Raw genomic sequence first — 18,051 nt, 5'->3', positions numbered from 1 at the left:
TCATAGGTTTTTATAGTGTAAGGGTCTACCCGTTTTCATTTCTCATAGGTTTTGGGTGAAAGGGCCTAACCATTTTCATTTCTCATAGGTTTTTATAGTGTAAGGGTCTAACCATTTTCATTTCTCATAGGTTTTTATAGTGTAAGGGTCTACCCGTTTTCATTTCTCATAGGTTTTGGGTGAAAGGGTCTAACCATTTTCATTTCTCATAGGTTTTTATAGTGTAAGGGTCTAACCGTTTTCATTTCTCATAGGTTTTGGGTGAAAGGGCCTAACCATTTTCATTTCTCATAGGTTTTTATAGTGTAAGGGTCTAACCATTTTCATTTCTCATAGGTTTTTATAGTGTAAGGGTCTAACCATTTTCATTTCTCATAGGTTTTGGGTGAAAGGGCCTAACCATTTTCATTTCTCATAGGTTTTGGGTGAAAGGGCCTAACCATTTTCATTTCTCATAGGTTTTGGGTGAAAGGGTCTAACCATTTTCATTTCTCATAGGTTTTGGGTGTAAGGGTCTAACCATTTTCATTTCTCACAGGATTTGGGGGTAATATTCTAACCATTTCCATTTCTCGTAGGTTTTGAGTGTTATGGTTTATCCATTTTAAGTTATCATAGGTTTTCATGTTGTAAGGGTCTAAACATTTTCATTTCTCGTAGGTGTTTGGTGTAATGGTTTATCCATTTTCATTTCTCATAGGTTTTATAGTGTAAGGGTCTAACCATTTTCATTTATCATAGGTTTTTATAGTGTAAGGGTCTAACCATTTTCATTTCTCATAGGTTATGGGTTTAAGGGTCTAACCATTTTAATATGTTATGGGTTTTGGGTTTAATAAGGGTCTAACATTTTTCATAGGTTTTGGGTGTAAGGGTCTAACCATTTTAACTTCTCATAGGTTTTGGGTGTAAGGGTCTGACCATTTTCATTTCTCATAGGTTTTGGGTGAAAGGGTCTAACCATTTTAACTTCTCATAGGTTTTGGGTGTAAGGGTCTGACCATTTTCATTTCTCATGGGTTTTGGGTGTAAGGGTCTAACCATTTTAACTTCTCATAGGTTTTGGGTGTAAGGGTCTGACCATTTTCATTTCTCATGGGTTTTGGGTGTAAGGGTCTAACCATTTTAATTTCTCATAGGTTTTGGGTGTAAGGGTCTGACCATTTTCATTTCTCATAGGTTTTGGGTGTAAGGGTCTGACCATTTTAATTTCTCATAGGTTTTGGGTGTAAGGGTCTAACCATTTTCATTTCTCATAGGTTTTTATAGTGTAAGGGTCTAACCATTTTAATTTCTCATAGGTTTTTATAGTGTAAGGGTCTAACCATTTTCATTTCTCATAGGTTTTTATAGTGTAAGGGTCTACCCGTTTTCATTTCTCATAGGTTTTGAGTGGAAGGGTCTAACCATTTTCATTTCTCATAGGTTTTTATAGTGTAAGGGTCTACCCGTTTTCATTTCTCATAGGTTTTTATAGTGTAAGGGTCTAACCATTTTCATTTCTCAGAGGTTTTTATAGTGTAAGGGTCTACCCGTTTTCATTTCTCATAGGTTTTTATAGTGTAAGGGTCTAACCATTTTCATTTCTCATAGGTTTTGGGTGAAAGGGCCTAACCATTTTCATTTCTCATAGGTTTTTATAGTGTAAGGGTCTAACCATTTTCATTTCTCATAGGTTTTTATAGTGTAAGGGTCTACCCGTTTTAATTTCTCATAGGTTTTTATAGTGTAAGGGTCTAACCATTTTCATTTCTCATAGGTTTTGGGTGAAAGGGCCTAACCATTTTCATTTCTCATAGGTTTTTATAGTGTAAGGGTCTACCCGTTTTCATTTCTCATAGGTTTTTATAGTGTAAGGGTCTAACCATTTTCATTTCTCATAGGTTTTGGGTGAAAGGGCCTAACCATTTTCATTTCTCATAGGTTTTGGGTGAAAGGGCCTAACCATTTTCATTTCTCATAGGTTTTGGGTGAAAGGGTCTAACCATTTTCATTTCTCATAGGTTTTGGGTGTAAGGGTCTAACCATTTTCATTTCTCATAGGTTTTTATAGTGTAAGGGTCTAACCATTTTCATTTCTCATAGGTTTTTATAGTGTAAGGGTCTACCCGTTTTCATTTCTCATAGGTTTTGGGTGAAAGGGCCTAACCATTTTCATTTCTCATAGGTTTTTATAGTGTAAGGGTCTAACCATTTTCATTTCTCATAGGTTTTTATAGTGTAAGGGTCTACCCGTTTTCATTTCTCATAGGTTTTGGGTGAAAGGGTCTAACCATTTTCATTTCTCATAGGTTTTTATAGTGTAAGGGTCTAACCGTTTTCATTTCTCATAGGTTTTGGGTGAAAGGGCCTAACCATTTTCATTTCTCATAGGTTTTTATAGTGTAAGGGTCTAACCATTTTCATTTCTCATAGGTTTTTATAGTGTAAGGGTCTAACCATTTTCATTTCTCATAGGTTTTGGGTGAAAGGGCCTAACCATTTTCATTTCTCATAGGTTTTGGGTGAAAGGGCCTAACCATTTTCATTTCTCATAGGTTTTGGGTGAAAGGGTCTAACCATTTTCATTTCTCATAGGTTTTGGGTGTAAGGGTCTAACCATTTTCATTTCTCACAGGATTTGGGGGTAATATTCTAACCATTTCCATTTCTCGTAGGTTTTGAGTGTTATGGTTTATCCATTTTAAGTTATCATAGGTTTTCATGTTGTAAGGGTCTAAACATTTTCATTTCTCGTAGGTGTTTGGTGTAATGGTTTATCCATTTTCATTTCTCATAGGTTTTATAGTGTAAGGGTCTAACCATTTTCATTTATCATAGGTTTTTATAGTGTAAGGGTCTAACCATTTTCATTTCTCATAGGTTATGGGTTTAAGGGTCTAACCATTTTAATATGTTATGGGTTTTGGGTTTAATAAGGGTCTAACATTTTTCATAGGTTTTGGGTGTAAGGGTCTAACCATTTTAACTTCTCATAGGTTTTGGGTGTAAGGGTCTGACCATTTTCATTTCTCATAGGTTTTGGGTGAAAGGGTCTAACCATTTTAACTTCTCATAGGTTTTGGGTGTAAGGGTCTGACCATTTTCATTTCTCATGGGTTTTGGGTGTAAGGGTCTAACCATTTTAACTTCTCATAGGTTTTGGGTGTAAGGGTCTGACCATTTTCATTTCTCATGGGTTTTGGGTGTAAGGGTCTAACCATTTTAATTTCTCATAGGTTTTGGGTGTAAGGGTCTGACCATTTTCATTTCTCATAGGTTTTGGGTGTAAGGGTCTGACCATTTTAATTTCTCATAGGTTTTGGGTGTAAGGGTCTAAACATTTTCATTTCTCATAGGTTTTAGGTTTAAGGATTTAACCATTTTCTGAAAATTAAAAAATGAATAAGTAAATAATGATGTCCTATTTCAGTGTTATGAAATGTTATGATGGTACAGTAATTGTTCAAATAATTGTTTGTAGACAACGACAGTGTATTTATAATCAATCTGTTAAATGTATGCATACTGGAACTGATGTGTTATTCCATTAGGACTAATTGTTTGATAAACAGGAAATAAAATCAGTAAAAAAGCATTTTTGAAGATACAGTAGTTTGAGAGTTTAAAGTACTACAAATCCATGTTCAATGTGTTTTTCAGATAAAAATGCCTTTAACTGAGCTTAAAAATGCCATTGTCTTGTCTTGGTGTAACGGGTCAGCTCTGAGCCCAACTAGGATCAATATCATCCCTAAATCGTTGATGTCAAGTTTGTTTCATGGATATAGCACATCTCTAAATGTAAAATTGACTGGGGATCAACCTGGTCCACAATTTGATGTATCCAGTCCTGCATCTTCCTCCTGTATGTGTGTCTCGACAGTATGTTGTTCCCTTCCTACTTCTACGGTGTTATTTTCTTTAGACATTCTCTCTGTTTGTCTTTTTACATTTGTTCTTTTTTGTGTTGTTCTCTTTTAATTCTACATATTCTTTGTTTCCTGTTGGGACAAAAGCTCCTCCGGCTATTTTCCTCAAAGGTATATTGCCTGTGTCTGAGTTTCATCTATTGACTGCATGTGTCTGCTGCATTTTGCCTGTCTCTGTACCCAGCTAGTGTACCTCACTGCTACATGTCTGTTTTAGAGACCATTTCTTTACCTTTACCTCAGAATGTCTTCCGCAATACCACCAAACAAAGCGCTCACTGTGCAGAGGCAGCCAGACATACTTGTGTAATGACAACATTCTGCTCTCTCATATAACCAGCACACACACGTCCACAGCTAGTAAAAAGATGGTACAAAATAGTTTCATTCTGACTTATTTTATTTTTTACACTGTGCAATTTTAACAGTAAAGCAGTGGCAGCTCTATTTCCCCTGTCAAGCTAAGCTACCCGTGTGTTTGTGGGGCTTTTAACCTGACGCTTCCTATAGAATCAGCAGAGCCTTAACAGACTGAAATAGACAACCCCTACACTGTGTTAAGCCTAATTAGTAGTGATCATTTTAATGGCTCCACATGCAGCAGAGTAGATTTAGCCCCAGTAATCTCTAAAACACTCACAGTGCACAGGGTGCTACTGAAGAGCTACAGGTAACTGCCAAAATAATGGAAACACTTAGGTGAGGCATACAAAGTATATTGAAAGCATGTTCTTCCACACAGGTGTGGTTTCTGAGTTAATTAAGTAATTAGCATCCCATCATGCTTAGGGTCATGTATAAAATGCTGGGCAATGTTGCTACCATGGCCATGCCCCCATAGGATGACAATGCCCCATCCACAGGGCACGAGAGGTCACTGAATGGTTTGATGAGCATGAAAACGATGTAAAGCACATGCCATGGCCGTCTCAGTCACCAGATCTCAACCCAATTGAACACTTATGGGAGATTCAGGAGCGGCGCCTGAGACAGCGTTTTCCACCACCATCAACAAAACAGCAAATTATGGACTTTCTCGTGGAAGAATGGTGTGAATCCCTCCAATAGAGTTCCAGACACTTGTAAAATCTATGCCACGGTGCATTGAAGCTGTTCTGGCTTGTAGTGGCCCAATGCCCTGTTAAGACGCTTTATGTTGGTGTTTCCTTTATTTTGGCAGTTAGCTGTATATTTAACACTCAAGTAAAGAAGATGATGTGCTTTAAAAAACAGAATCACCCTGAATCTATTATATGGAAGTGTAACATTTCTTAATGGGGTAATTTGACTGAATTTAAATACCATTAGTCAGAGGATACTGTAAGTATGGTAAACATTTGAACCAGCCATTTAAAGTGAGATCATTTTTATAGCTATTTTAAGTAATGGACAAAAAATGAACTACAGCTGACACTTAGCTTTGATTATAGTGGTAGTTATCCAGAGTAGGAGACTAAGGCCTATATTCAACCTGTAAAGCTGAACTTCCACGGTGCGGATTGAATAGAGCCCTTAAGTGTTTCCGTCAATTATTCATTTTGAGAGGTTGTCTACTTCATCCGGTTAAAGCTGGTTATGCCACTTTTGTTTGCAAACCCCGGCCACACTGCAGGATCTGGGTTTGCTCTTCTGCTTGAGCTAGCTTCCACTACACGCTTCCTTCTCCCGTGCAACCCCCCCTTTGAGAACCGAGTCACATGACCCGATGCTGCTTCCTGGTGCAAATCTAGGTTGATGATAAAAGGTTAAAACCATGTAATAATTCCATGCGGAAGCGTTGGAAAATTAACAAATTAATTGGACCAGCACCATTACTGATTCTACAGAATTAACAAGCAAAAGTGACTGGAAGCAAATGTTAGCAGTACAAAAAGTTTCCCATTTTAGCTAACTACTCACCAAACACAGCATAACTGTTTTACTGTCATTATATTCTTTAAAAAATTATAAAAAATGATCTGCAGCCACTTTGTTACTTGATTTCTTGACCATTGGTGACATTTTCAAACCTATTCCTGTAGAATCAGCCACAGAGCTGGTCCAATGAATGTGTTTATTTTCAAACGCTCCGCATGGAATTATTAGGTTGTATTAACCTCAATATTTTCGACCTAGCTGCAAATCCCCTGCTTGTCAATGAATCAGAGTATAATGTGGAACCAACCAATCTTTACATGTGGTTATGCATCGTTTTCAAAGGAACTACAAGCATCCTTGTATTCTAGTGCTGGGCAAATTTGAGCTGCAGAGAAGGAGCTACAGTCAAATCAGTGTTTTGATCTTTTATAATGACACATGCCTTTAAACAATTTAACCCCAATTATTATGGCGTTTGATGGTGCTTGACACACATATGGTTCATTTTATGAGGACATTAGGAAAGCAGTATGATTACCTATACATAGCACTAGCATGACATCGATTAACTACAATAAAGCCTAATGAAAAGGAAGGGGATAGGGGTTAGAGGCTAGGAGTTAGGGAGTAGGGGTTAGAGGCTCTGGGATAGGGCCTAGAGGTTAGGGGCTTGGGGTTAGAGGCTAGGGACTAGGGGTTAGAGGTTACGGGAGAGGTTAGGGACTAGAGGTTAAAGGCTTTGGGCTCTGTTCAGTTAGTAGCGATTCCATTCAGTTTATTTGAAGTGGAACAATACAATACTGTATGTAACTGCGTCATTATATTTCTAAATGAATCATACACAAAATATTATGCTGGGTCAGCAGAAACTCAGTCTTATAGTTCATCACGAGAGAAGACATATGTGCAAAGGTGGCTTGCCATTTTGAGATAAAAGCCCATGAAAATGCTAATTGTGCCTCCTTTGACTGATGGAGCAAAGGACTATTTTAGGAATTGTCAGAAATGAATTGCTGTGCTCTCAAGTGGTGGGCAGGCTTTAAAGGAGGTTGATTTAACCCATTTAGGGATAGGAAATGGAGGAACAGTGAGTCCCTGCTCAACAGTCTTTCTTATCGTACAGCTTACATCATTATCCATTTAGAATAAATTCAAATGTTCCCCCTCTGAAATCCACTCAATGGCATCCACATACAGAACAAGAATTATGTCATTTGAGTGAATCATTATGCAAAAAGGGACTGTGTTTAGGTTTGGGACTAATGATAACCATGATACTCCTCGTATTTTCCCATGACGTGCAAAACAGAGCTTAAAATAGGTTGCCCAGCACTAGCGTCATCTTTCGACTAAATAAAGCCCAATACACAATGTATCCTACAGAAGCCAGATACTTTGTACTTTTGGCTTTACCCATAGGTGTAATTTGCATTGTGTGTTCCAAAGGGAATAGTCCATTGTCAGCTTTAAGCCACTCTAATTAAATACAGGTACCACTGATGGCTTATTTGTGTTTTACTGAAATGCTTAAAAAGATTCAATTTCCAAGTGAAGTTAAAAATTATATTTTGTGTACTAAGATAGAGACTAAATTAGGTCCCCCATGTTTCACCTCTTAGACTCCAGTTGCTAACTGTGCTCTCTCTGTTAAAAGCAGACCCCTACGGTGGACATACGCCCTCGCTCAGCCACCGCCATCCAGATGAACAACGCCACCCACATGCAGGAGCGGGATGAGGAGTATGGCTACGAGTGCCTGGACGGCAAGGACTGCACCAGCTTCTTCTGCTGTTTCGAGGACTGCCGCTCTGGGGCCTGGCGGCACGGGCGGTTGCACATCCGTGTCGCCAAGATAGACTCGTACGCTCGCATCGGTTTCCCCACCGCTTTCGGTCTCTTTAACCTGGTTTACTGGATCTCCTATCTCTATCTCTAGATCCAGCGTGTAGCCGGACGTAGAATATACGTTCTGCTCCAACAAGACCATTTTTAAGAAGGGGACCCACTGAAATGTTTTCCTTTTCCTTTTGTTTCTCTTTTATTTCGTTATTTGATCATTCATATTTTTTAATGCAAAAGTTGTAGCAAACCCAATAGGCATGCAGGGATCTGGAGTCTGATAGTGGAACTACGACTGTGCTTTGTGTAAGCAAGAACCTAAGCTCACCATAGTGATTCTGCATGACTACGTTTCCCAGATTCCCCTTGGTCAGGTATTGGTTTATGTAGAAATTATTCAATATCAGGTCCGCTTCAATGTTTTATTTGTATCTGCCCTTAGTCAGCATATTAGATCACAGTGAAAAGGGCAGTTTCCTGTTTTTTTGTATTAACAAGTTACGCATGCGCTACAGAAGACAAATGTCAGATATGACATCAGCTTATTTTCACGTTTTTATTTATTGCTATATTCATCCATCCAAAATACAAAAAGCACTTTAATAGTTATATAGGTTGAACAGTAAGTATGATTTTACATTTTACTTTGATATGTTTCTTTTAGCTAACTGTTAAACATGACTTTAGCAGTGTTAAACATGACTTTAGCAGTGTTAAACATGACTTTAGCACTGTTAAACATGACTTTAGCAGTGTTAAACATGACTTTAGCAGTGTTAAACATGACTAGCAGTGTTAAACATGACTTTAGCAGTGTTAAACATGACTTTAGCAGTGTTAAACATGACTTTAGCAGTGTTAAACATGACTAGCAGTGTTAAACATGACTTTAGCAGTGTTAAACATGACTTTAGCAGTGTTAAACATGACTTTAGCAGTGTTAAACATGACTAGCAGTGTTGAACGTGACTTTTTTTCATGTGTGGTCAGAGCGCTAGAAAATACTGCTTATGGTCGACTGTACAGACACTGTGTATATATGTTATTATGTAGTGGTTTACATTTATTGCATGCACCTTTCTGGCCAAAATTCAACACGTTTTAAGGTATTCTGTTGTTGGCTATGGATGCAGAAAAAGAACACGGCTGATTATTCATCTTTTTTTGAGGAAAAGTAGAAAATGAGACAAAAATACTTTCAGATGTTGACTTCTAAGTTCATGTTCATCTCCACCAATATGTATTAAGACAGGATCAATACAGACCTTACAGGCAAAAAAACGTTATATCAACTTTAATGAACTTATAGTGTTCTGAGGACCTAATCTTCCTTTTCAAACACTTCAATTGACACAGGTGTGGTTGTGCTGGCTCCTATGGGAAGTGTGTAGATAAGAAGTAGGCATCAGAATCATCCCAAAAATATTCTGCTCCTTTTTCTCCCCGACAACCACTTGGTAGACGTTAGTATTACACAAACACAGCAAGCAGTGTTTTACTTCATTCGGCTGGCACGTTGAGTGTCTACACTGGAAGCGGCTGTAGTTCTGAATGCCTACACCCATCAAAATGCCCAAACGCTCAGTGACAGAAAACACACTCCCATTTGCCATAAGACTGAACAGCATTGCTTAGTCACTGCATTAAAACAGATCCATCTGTCTCAATGGGTGGTTTAGGGGGACTTAAGGCAAAAACTAACTATTTAACTGGAGGAATATTGCTGAACTTGACAGCTCCGTGGAGAAGAAAGCATCTGCTTGTGACCCGACCAGATGCATTAGCCTTACTCTCTTTGAAGAGACACACTGTGGAAATTACAATGATCTGACACTGAAAACATGTTTAAAGATCTGGGAGAAGTTCAGGAATTCATTTTGGTTTGTTTTGTTGTTGTTTTTTTCCAGTGTTTATGATGCATCATTAAATCATTAATGTGTCAGTACGACATTACTCATGTACTGTATAGTGTAGCACATTGTGAACGTCAAAATAAGTACTCAAACTGCTTTGAGTACTAATGTGCTTCACATCATACGGTACAGAGGTCTTACAATGCAACTTGAGGGATATTTATATACCCAAATCATAGCCAACCGTTTCCAAACGAGTACCTTGGGTAAAGGCAGCCCAAGGATGTTAAAGAGCAGTTCTTGAATCGAAATAAATAAGTCATTATGCATATTGTAAGTCACATGATATTATGTACATAGTCGATCACAAAAGGAAACCAACACTTAACAAACCCTTACATTTTAAAATGGGGAACTTATTGGTTTGTTGTCTTTCCTTCATTTAACCCTTTTCATTTATATCATTACATTATGCTTGAACCTGTGGGAAATTGTTTAGATTTCCCCTTAACAAAACAGATGGCCCTTAACAAAACAGAGATGGAGAATGTCATTTGTCAACAACGAGACACACTTTCGTTCTATGTAGAAATTCATTTATCGTGTCGTAGTTATTTTATTTTCCATGTTGTGGTCTACATAGGCGTTAAAGACCAGTTATAGTCTGTTCATTGAATGTTATGGCTAAAAAGGTAGGTGGCAAAGTTACTTATTAACCAGCCTCAATTAAAAATATATTTTCAGACATTTTACTGTGATGTTAGCTACTTCCTGAGGTACTGAACAGATGTGCTACTCTAGAGTGATCTTCAGAGTTTCTGTATTAACTGTACTACCAATGTTAGTTGAATGAAGTGGAAACTGAAGCGCTTTCATTCACTAGTGGTCCTATATATTGTACCTGTTGCGAAGCTATCACTCAGTACCAGGGTGTGTCTTAAGCATGTGTGTTGTTTTTTGCACTTCTTGAAAAGAATGGAATTTATTTTTTGGGCCACTTGATAGTTTACTTAAGGTCCAATGCAGCCTATTTCTGGGTAACAATTAAGAACCTTACTGTGATTGTGTTTTCAAAATGAACAAAAATAGCTTCTTAGCGAAGAGCAATTTCTCAAGCAAGAATTTAGCCAGGACCTTCTGGGAGTGGTCTGAAAACTATCTGTGAATGGGGGAGAGGTTTGGAACTCTCTTATTTACATTTTAGTAACTTAGGAGACGCTGTTATCCAGAGCAACTTACAGGAGCAATTAGGGTTAATTGCCTTGCTCAAGGGAACATCGACAGATTTTTCACTTAGTCAGCTCAGGGATTTGAATCAGCAAGCTTTTGGTTGCTGGCACAACACTCGTAACTGCTAGGCTACCTGATGTCACCAGGCAGGCCAAAACTGAAATTACAGGTGGTCTTTTCAAACAGCTCTTACACTAAAAGGGCATATTCATAATTTTCTCAATTTTACAGTATTATTCCAACCTCATAGTCTGAAAATGTATTTTTAAAAAACAAAACATTTTAGACTGCACTGGGCCTTTAATGTGTAGTGTTTACTTATTTTAAAATGTAAAGGAATGGAAGGTTATGGAAGAACAACTAAGTGCCAAACTTTGACACAAATGTGATATATCCTTTCAGAAACCCATAGTATCCAATGATCTCTAAATCGAAATGAACTGTTTTGCTGCACTGGAGTTTTTGGAAATAATGTGAGAACGAGAGAAACCCGTTTTGTGTTCTTCGAGAAAATATATTTAACACCATTTTTAAATAATTTACTATTGACACATACAGCATGAAAATATGACAAAAATGTGACTTTTATTTGCATATCTTTAACATTTTCTCATGGTCTATTGCTTATGAACAAATATCCAGGCACAAGGACTAAACCATGAGTTAGCTTTATCTAAATGTCTCCTTCTTTCAGCACACTTTCATAAATTCAAGTTTCACCAATGAAAAGAGAATGAGTTAGCATAAGGCATCATGTTTTGTTTGTTTAAATGAAGGACTGAGTGCAGTCATAAAGTAGAGATGTTTTAAACTGAGGAAGTAGTTACTGAGGTATCAAGCCAGAGTGGAACAACTCTATTTGGTTTACATATACCCAACGACCAACCAGTCCTTAGAGCTTGAGAGGTCATGTTATTGAACGGGGATGGCATACAAAATCGGATTATTTCTATCAACTATTTAAATATGACTTTACTTTACATTATATTGTATTTTTGTGATTTCTGTATTTTCTTGTGCTAGTTTACAGTATGGTACATACAGTTGTATAAACTGTTGAAGGTTTTGGAAGTCTGCTGGTACTTCCAAAGATATCATAAAATATACAGTATTTGCACAAGATATATAGGTCAATCACAAAGATTAATATATTTGACATTTAAGTAATGTGGTATTAATCAGCTTAATTTGGCCTCATGCCTTGCCTCCGTCTATTCGACCATCACATTTATGTTAGATGTAGACTCAACAATCACCGAAGACAAGAGAGTTATTTTATTTTGGGCAAACTCTAAATAAGACCCATGTGAAGATCACATGTAGATAATTTATATTGTTATATATTTTGTCAGACTGGGAAAAACAATAAAATATACCACACCATCATTGCTGTATTGGGTACCTGGGTTCCAAAAACAAAATCAATATATTATAAATTCCATTGATATGTTAGTTGTTTGCCATCTCTGTATATTTCTTGAGGATATTGATGAATTATTCTTGGGGTCTGTATAATACACTAAATGTACTGAAAATATCCTTTTCATAAGGGATTTGCACACAGCTGTGTGCATTTTATAATAAAATGATTGCATTTATCAATGTGTCTTGTTTGTCAAATCAACACGTTATGTACATAGCATTACAATACATGTATTTAATAAACATTGCTGTTATTCTAGCAATGGCATGGTGTAACACAAAGAAATGCGACTATGCATCAAAACATGACACTCTGGAACATGTGAGCTGGTTTCTCACGCTGTATAGACCAGGGGTATTCAACCTATGAGGTCAGGAGCCTGCTGGTTTTCTGTTCTACATGATAATTAATTGCACTCACCTGGTGTCCCAGGTCTAAATCAGTCCCTGATTGGAGGGGAACAATGAAATAAAATACAGTGAAACTGGTTTAGAGGTCCAGAGTTGAGTTTGAGGGTTATAGACCATATAATACCTGAAGTCCATCATGATAATCACCGGGGAGAACAGATTAAAATCTGGATTGAGCTACAATAAAGCACTTGGTGCCTTGACAAAAAAACAGATAAAACAACAGATGACATCATATTTGGAGGCATGTGAAGCAGTTTTTGACTAGCGAGTTGAGGTGTGGTCGACTGTGCAGTGATGTGATGGGAACATCGGCAGTAGCCCAGTGTTTGATGTGTTTCAGGGCAGCAGCGTGCTGGGCTGGCTGGCTCAGGCAGATTTTGACTTGGCATCTCCTCATCCCCTGGGTTGAGTGGCAGCTGCTGGGGCAGAGATGGCAGCGAATCACCCTGGTTATTACACAACCCATGATCAAAAGTAGCCTTTCATCCACAGAGGTGCAAGCTCTTCTGAGGAAAAACTGGAACTACAAGGAGACCCCCCCCCCCCCTTCATGAAATGAATGCCTGAGAACTTGTCTGTTTGTAAACCCCATCTCCACAACATTTAGAATTGTCTTAACCAACTGACAACTGGATTATCGGATGTGCATATCCCTGGAATCTTGGCATGAACAGGTCATTCTATAGGACTTGCTTTTTTTTTGCAAAGATTTTACTAACCCACATAGGCTATGTGGTTGGAGGGCAAAGTCATTCCAGGGACATAAAAAAAAAGAGGGATATGTGTAAAACAAATTCCAAGACATGGTGAAATTTAAAGGGAGAGTTCATCCAAATAACAAAATGTCTCATCGTAAAGTCATACAGGCTACCTAAAACATAAGTGTCTCACTGACATGTTTATGCTGTTTGAAAAGCTATTTAGATATTAAAGATATCACCTTACTGCATCAAAAGGCACCAAACGTAATTAGAAGTGACATTAAATAACTTTTGAACTACTCAAACAGCGATTCACATTTCAAAATGTCAGCCATGAAATACGAGCTTTAACCAATGTCTAAACTTAAACCAAAACCACAAATAAATATTTTTGAGATTTGCACCCTGTGTGTGATCATACAGTGCCTTCAGAAAGTATTTATAACCTTGGACTTATTTTACATTTTGTTGTGTTACAGCCTGAATTCAAAATGGATCATATAGATTTTTTTCTTAGCCATCTACACACAATACCCCACAATGACAAAGTGAACATATGTTTTTAGAAATGTTTGCAGATTTATTGAAAATGAAATACATTAATATCTAATTGACATAAGTATTCACACCCCTGAGGCAATACATGCGATTACAGCTATGAGTCTAAGAGCTTTGCACACCTGGATTGTACCAAATTTGCACATTATATATTGTTTTAATTCTTCAAGCTCTGTCAAATTGGTTGTTGATTTGTATTTGTTTTTTACTAAGGATCCCCATTAGCCAAGGCAGCAGCTACTCTTCCTGAGGTTTATTAAGGATCCCCATTAGGCAGCAGCTACTCTTCCTGGGGTTTATTAAGGATCCCCATTAGCCAAGGCAGCAGCTACTCTTCCTGGGGTTTATTAATGATCCCCATTAGCCAAGGCAGCAGCTACTCTTCCTGGGGTTTATTAATGATCCCCATTAGCCAAGGCAGCAGCTACTCTTCCTGGGGTTTATTAATGATCCCCATTAGCCAAGGCAGCAGCTACTCTTCCCGGTGTTTATTAAGGATCCCCATTAGGCAGCAGCTACTCTTCCTGGGGTTTATTAAGGATCCCCATTAGTCAGCAGCTACTCTTCCTGGGGTTTATTAATGATCCCCATTAGCCAAAGCAGCAGCTACTCTTCCTGGGGTTTATTAATGATCCCCATTAGCCAAGGCAGCAGCTACTCTTCCTGGGGTTTATTAATGATCCCCATTAGCCAAGGCAGCAGCTACTCTTCCTGGGGTTTATTAATGATCCCCATTAGCCAAGGCAGCAGCTACTCTTCCCGGTGTTTATTAAGGATCCCCATTAGGCAGCAGCTACTCTTCCTGGGGTTTATTAAGGATCCCCATTAGTCAGCAGCTACTCTTCCTGGGGTTTATTAATGATCCCCATTAGCCAAAGCAGCAGCTACTCTTCCTGGAGTCCAGCAACATTAAGGCAGTTACTTGATCATTGCTAGACAGCCATTTTCAAGTCTTACCATAGATTTTTATGACAATTTAAGTCAAACCCGTAACTAGGCCACTCAGGAACATTCAAAGTCAGTTTATATTTGGCCTTGTGCTTTAGGTCACTATCCTGCTGAAAGGGGAATTTGTCTCTGAGTGTCTGTTGGAAAGCTGACTGAACTAGGTTTTCCTCTAGGATTTTGCCTGTGCTTAGCTCTATTTAATATATTTTTATCCTAAAAAACCTCCCTAGTCCTTGCCGATGACAAGCATACCCATACCATGATGCAGTCACTACTATGCTTAAAAATATGAAGAGTGGTACCCTGTGATGCCTTGTGTTCAATTTCCTTCAAACATAAGGCTTTGTTTTCAGGACATGAAGTTCCTTTCTGTGCCACATTTTTTGCAGTTTTACTTTAGTGCCTTTATTGCAAACAGAATGCATGTTTTGGAATATATTATTTTCTTTACAGGCTTTCTTCTTTTCACTCCATCATTTAGGTTAGTATTGTAGAGTAACTACAATGTTGTTGCTCCATCCTCAGTTTTCTCCTATTACAGCCAGTAAACTCTGTAACTGTCTTAAAGTCACCATTGGCCTCATGGTGAAATCCCTGAGCGGTTTCCTTCCTCTCCGGCAACTGAGTTATGAAGGACTCCTGTATCTAAGGACTTTATTTATTTATTTAGCTCCTTTGCACCCCAGTATCTCTACTTGCAAACTCATCTTCTGCACATCTATCACTCCAGTGTTTAATTGCTACATTGTCATTATTATTATTATTTATTGCCTTACCTCCCTTTTCCTACCTCATTTGCACACACTGTATATATACTTTTTCTATTGTATTATTGACTGTATGTTTGTTTATTCCATGTGTAACTCTGTGTTGTTGTTTGTGTCGCACTGCTTTGCTTTATCTTGGCCAGGTCGGAGTTGTAAATGAGAACTTGTTCTCAACTAGCCTACCTGGATTAATAAAGGTGAAATAAAAAAAGATATAAAACATCTTTGGAGTGACTGGGTGTATTGATACACCATCCAACGTGTAATTAATAACTTCACCATGCTCAAATGGATATTTGATGTTTGTTATTTCATTTTTTACCCATCTACCAATAGGTACCCTTCTTTGCGAGGCATTGGAATACTTCCTTTGTGTTTGAAATTCACTGCTCAGCTGAGGAACCTTACAGATAATTGTACGTGTGGGGTATGGCGATGAGGTAGTCCTTCAAAAATCATGTTAAACACTATTATTGCACACAGACCGAGTTCATGCAACGTATTATGTGACTGGTTAAGCACATTGAATACTTATTGACTCAAGACATTTCAGAATTTCATTTTTGTCCAAATGTCTAAAACATAATTTCACTGTGACATTATGGGGTATTGTGTGTAGACCAGTGACACAAAATCTAATTTGAATCCATTTTAAATTCAGGCTGTAACACAACAACATGTGGAAGTGAATACTTTCTGAAAGCAGCGTACCTACGTAAGTGAACCCACCATGTCCTCATTTCTCCCCAGACTATTATGTGTGTAACGCGTGCTTATCTACTCTCTGTGGTTATGGAGGGCTATCTTGACAATAAGCTTGGGTAATTAATCCCTGTTTACACAGATTGGCTTGGCTAAAGGAAGAGGTTAAGCACCAAGAGCCACTCTCACTGTAACTGAACGCAAGCAGCTTACAGTACATTTGAGCTGGGAACGAGGGGCATAAAACTGAGCACAAAATGCCTAAAGAATGCGAACTACACACTTCCTTAATCCTAAAATAAGTAAAGAAGTAATTTGGTGTGGAGGTCCAAAATGCATTTTACATTGGAGGCAGACACAACGGCACATGCTTAGAATGAACAGAAAGAGCCCTTCCACGGGGCATCTCCCCTTGTCGATAGGGTGGACACAGGCTGTTTAAATGGTAACTTACATGAGAAATAAGGCCCTTGCTCAAGGGCACATCAGCAGATTTTCACCTAGTCGACTCGGCAATTTGATCCAGCGACCTTTCGGTTACTGGCCCAACGCTCTTAACTGCTAAGCTATCTGCCACCCGAATTTATGCTTTGCAGGTAACACATAGGCTATATAATTTCTGTTAGGTTTCCAAAATGTAGACCTACTTCTGCGTTATCTTTCCCCCAACACAATCACCCTGATCATGAAGTTAAATATCACAGACTTCAAAAGGCAGACTGAAGGAAATAGAGGGTGTGAAAAGAAGTACAACTGAGGAGAGATTTGAGTTGAGACTCTAGTGATGTGTGGAGATTGAAAGCCAATGGAGAAGGCTTTATCTAAAGTCTAGCAGCTTGGGTCATTGTACATAATGAGTTCAACTTGATCATTCAGTAGTAATTACTATTGATTTGACTATCCTGACTCTGAGCGGAGGTGGAAGGTGTGCTGTATCTAGGCATGGCAAATTAAAGAACTGAAGGCCAGCCTCTCGGAGTCGCCTCGTCACTGTTGACGTTGAGACTGGTGTTTCGCGGGTACTATTTAATGAAGCTGCCAGTTGAGGACTTGTGAGGCGTCTGTTTCTCAAACTAGACACTCTAATGTACTTGTCCTCTTGCTCAGTTGTGCACCGGGGCATCCCACTCCTCTTTCTATTCTGGTTAGAGCCAGTTAGCGCTGTTCCTTGAAGGGAGTAGTACACAGCGTTGTATGAGATCTTCAGTTTCTTGGAAATTTCTCGCATGGACTTTCCTTAATTTCTCTGAACAAGAATAGACTGACGAGTTTCAGAAGAAAGTTATTTGTTTCTGGACATTTTGAGCCTGTAATCAAACCCACAAATGCTGATGCTCCAGATACTCAACTGGTCTAAAGAAGGTCAGTTTTATTGCTTCTTTAATCAGGACAACAGTTTTCAGCTGTGCTAACATAATTGCAAAAGGGTTTTCTAATGATCAATTAGCCATTTAAAATAATAAACTTGGATTAGCTTACACAACGTGCCATTGGAACACAGGGTGAAGAGTGATGGTTGCTGATAATGGGCCTCTGTACACCTATGTAGATATGCAATTAAAAATCTGCCGTTTCCAGCTACAATAATCATTAACAACATTAACAATGCCTACATTGTATTTCTGATCAATTTGATGTTATTTTAATGGACAAAAAATTGCTTTTCTTTCAAAAACAAAAACAAGTCTAAGTGACCCCAAACCTTTGAACGACAGTGTATATATACACAAATTGAACATGTGGCAACTTGGGTTGAAGAAAACAACATCAGGTAGGAGATGGGATGCATCAGACACTCTAAAACAACATCAGGTAGGAGATGGGATGCATCAGACACTCTAAAACAACA

The 18,051-nt window shown here is 38.3% G+C and overlaps 1 protein-coding gene across 4 annotated transcripts in view; it reads left to right on the top strand.

The window, feature by feature from the left end:
- Positions 1–12,288, top strand: part of LOC110533360 (gamma-aminobutyric acid receptor subunit gamma-2) — a 73,235-nt gene extending 60,947 nt beyond the window's left edge. Inside the window, exons 9-10 of one of the 4 annotated variants that reach the window (XM_021617479.3) lie at positions 3,999–4,022; positions 7,426–12,288. In XM_021617479.3, the coding sequence (XP_021473154.1) occupies positions 3,999–4,022; positions 7,426–7,704 (303 nt within the window). In that variant the 3' untranslated portion in view covers positions 7,705–12,288. Of the gene's footprint in view, positions 1–3,998; positions 4,023–7,422 lie in introns of all 4 variants that reach the window. The other 3 variants (XM_021617478.3, XM_021617480.3, XM_021617481.3) reach the window with 3 other exon arrangements.
- The last annotated feature ends 5,763 nt before the right edge of the window (positions 12,289–18,051 follow it).

The sequence above is a fragment of the Oncorhynchus mykiss genome, chromosome 10 (genome assembly GCF_057628025.1).
Source record: "Oncorhynchus mykiss isolate SJ-2025 chromosome 10, ASM5762802v1, whole genome shotgun sequence".
NCBI classification, from domain to species: domain Eukaryota; kingdom Metazoa; phylum Chordata; class Actinopteri; order Salmoniformes; family Salmonidae; genus Oncorhynchus; species Oncorhynchus mykiss.
Note: the sequence above shows the minus strand (reverse complement) of the source record. Positions and strands in the feature narration are given on the sequence as shown.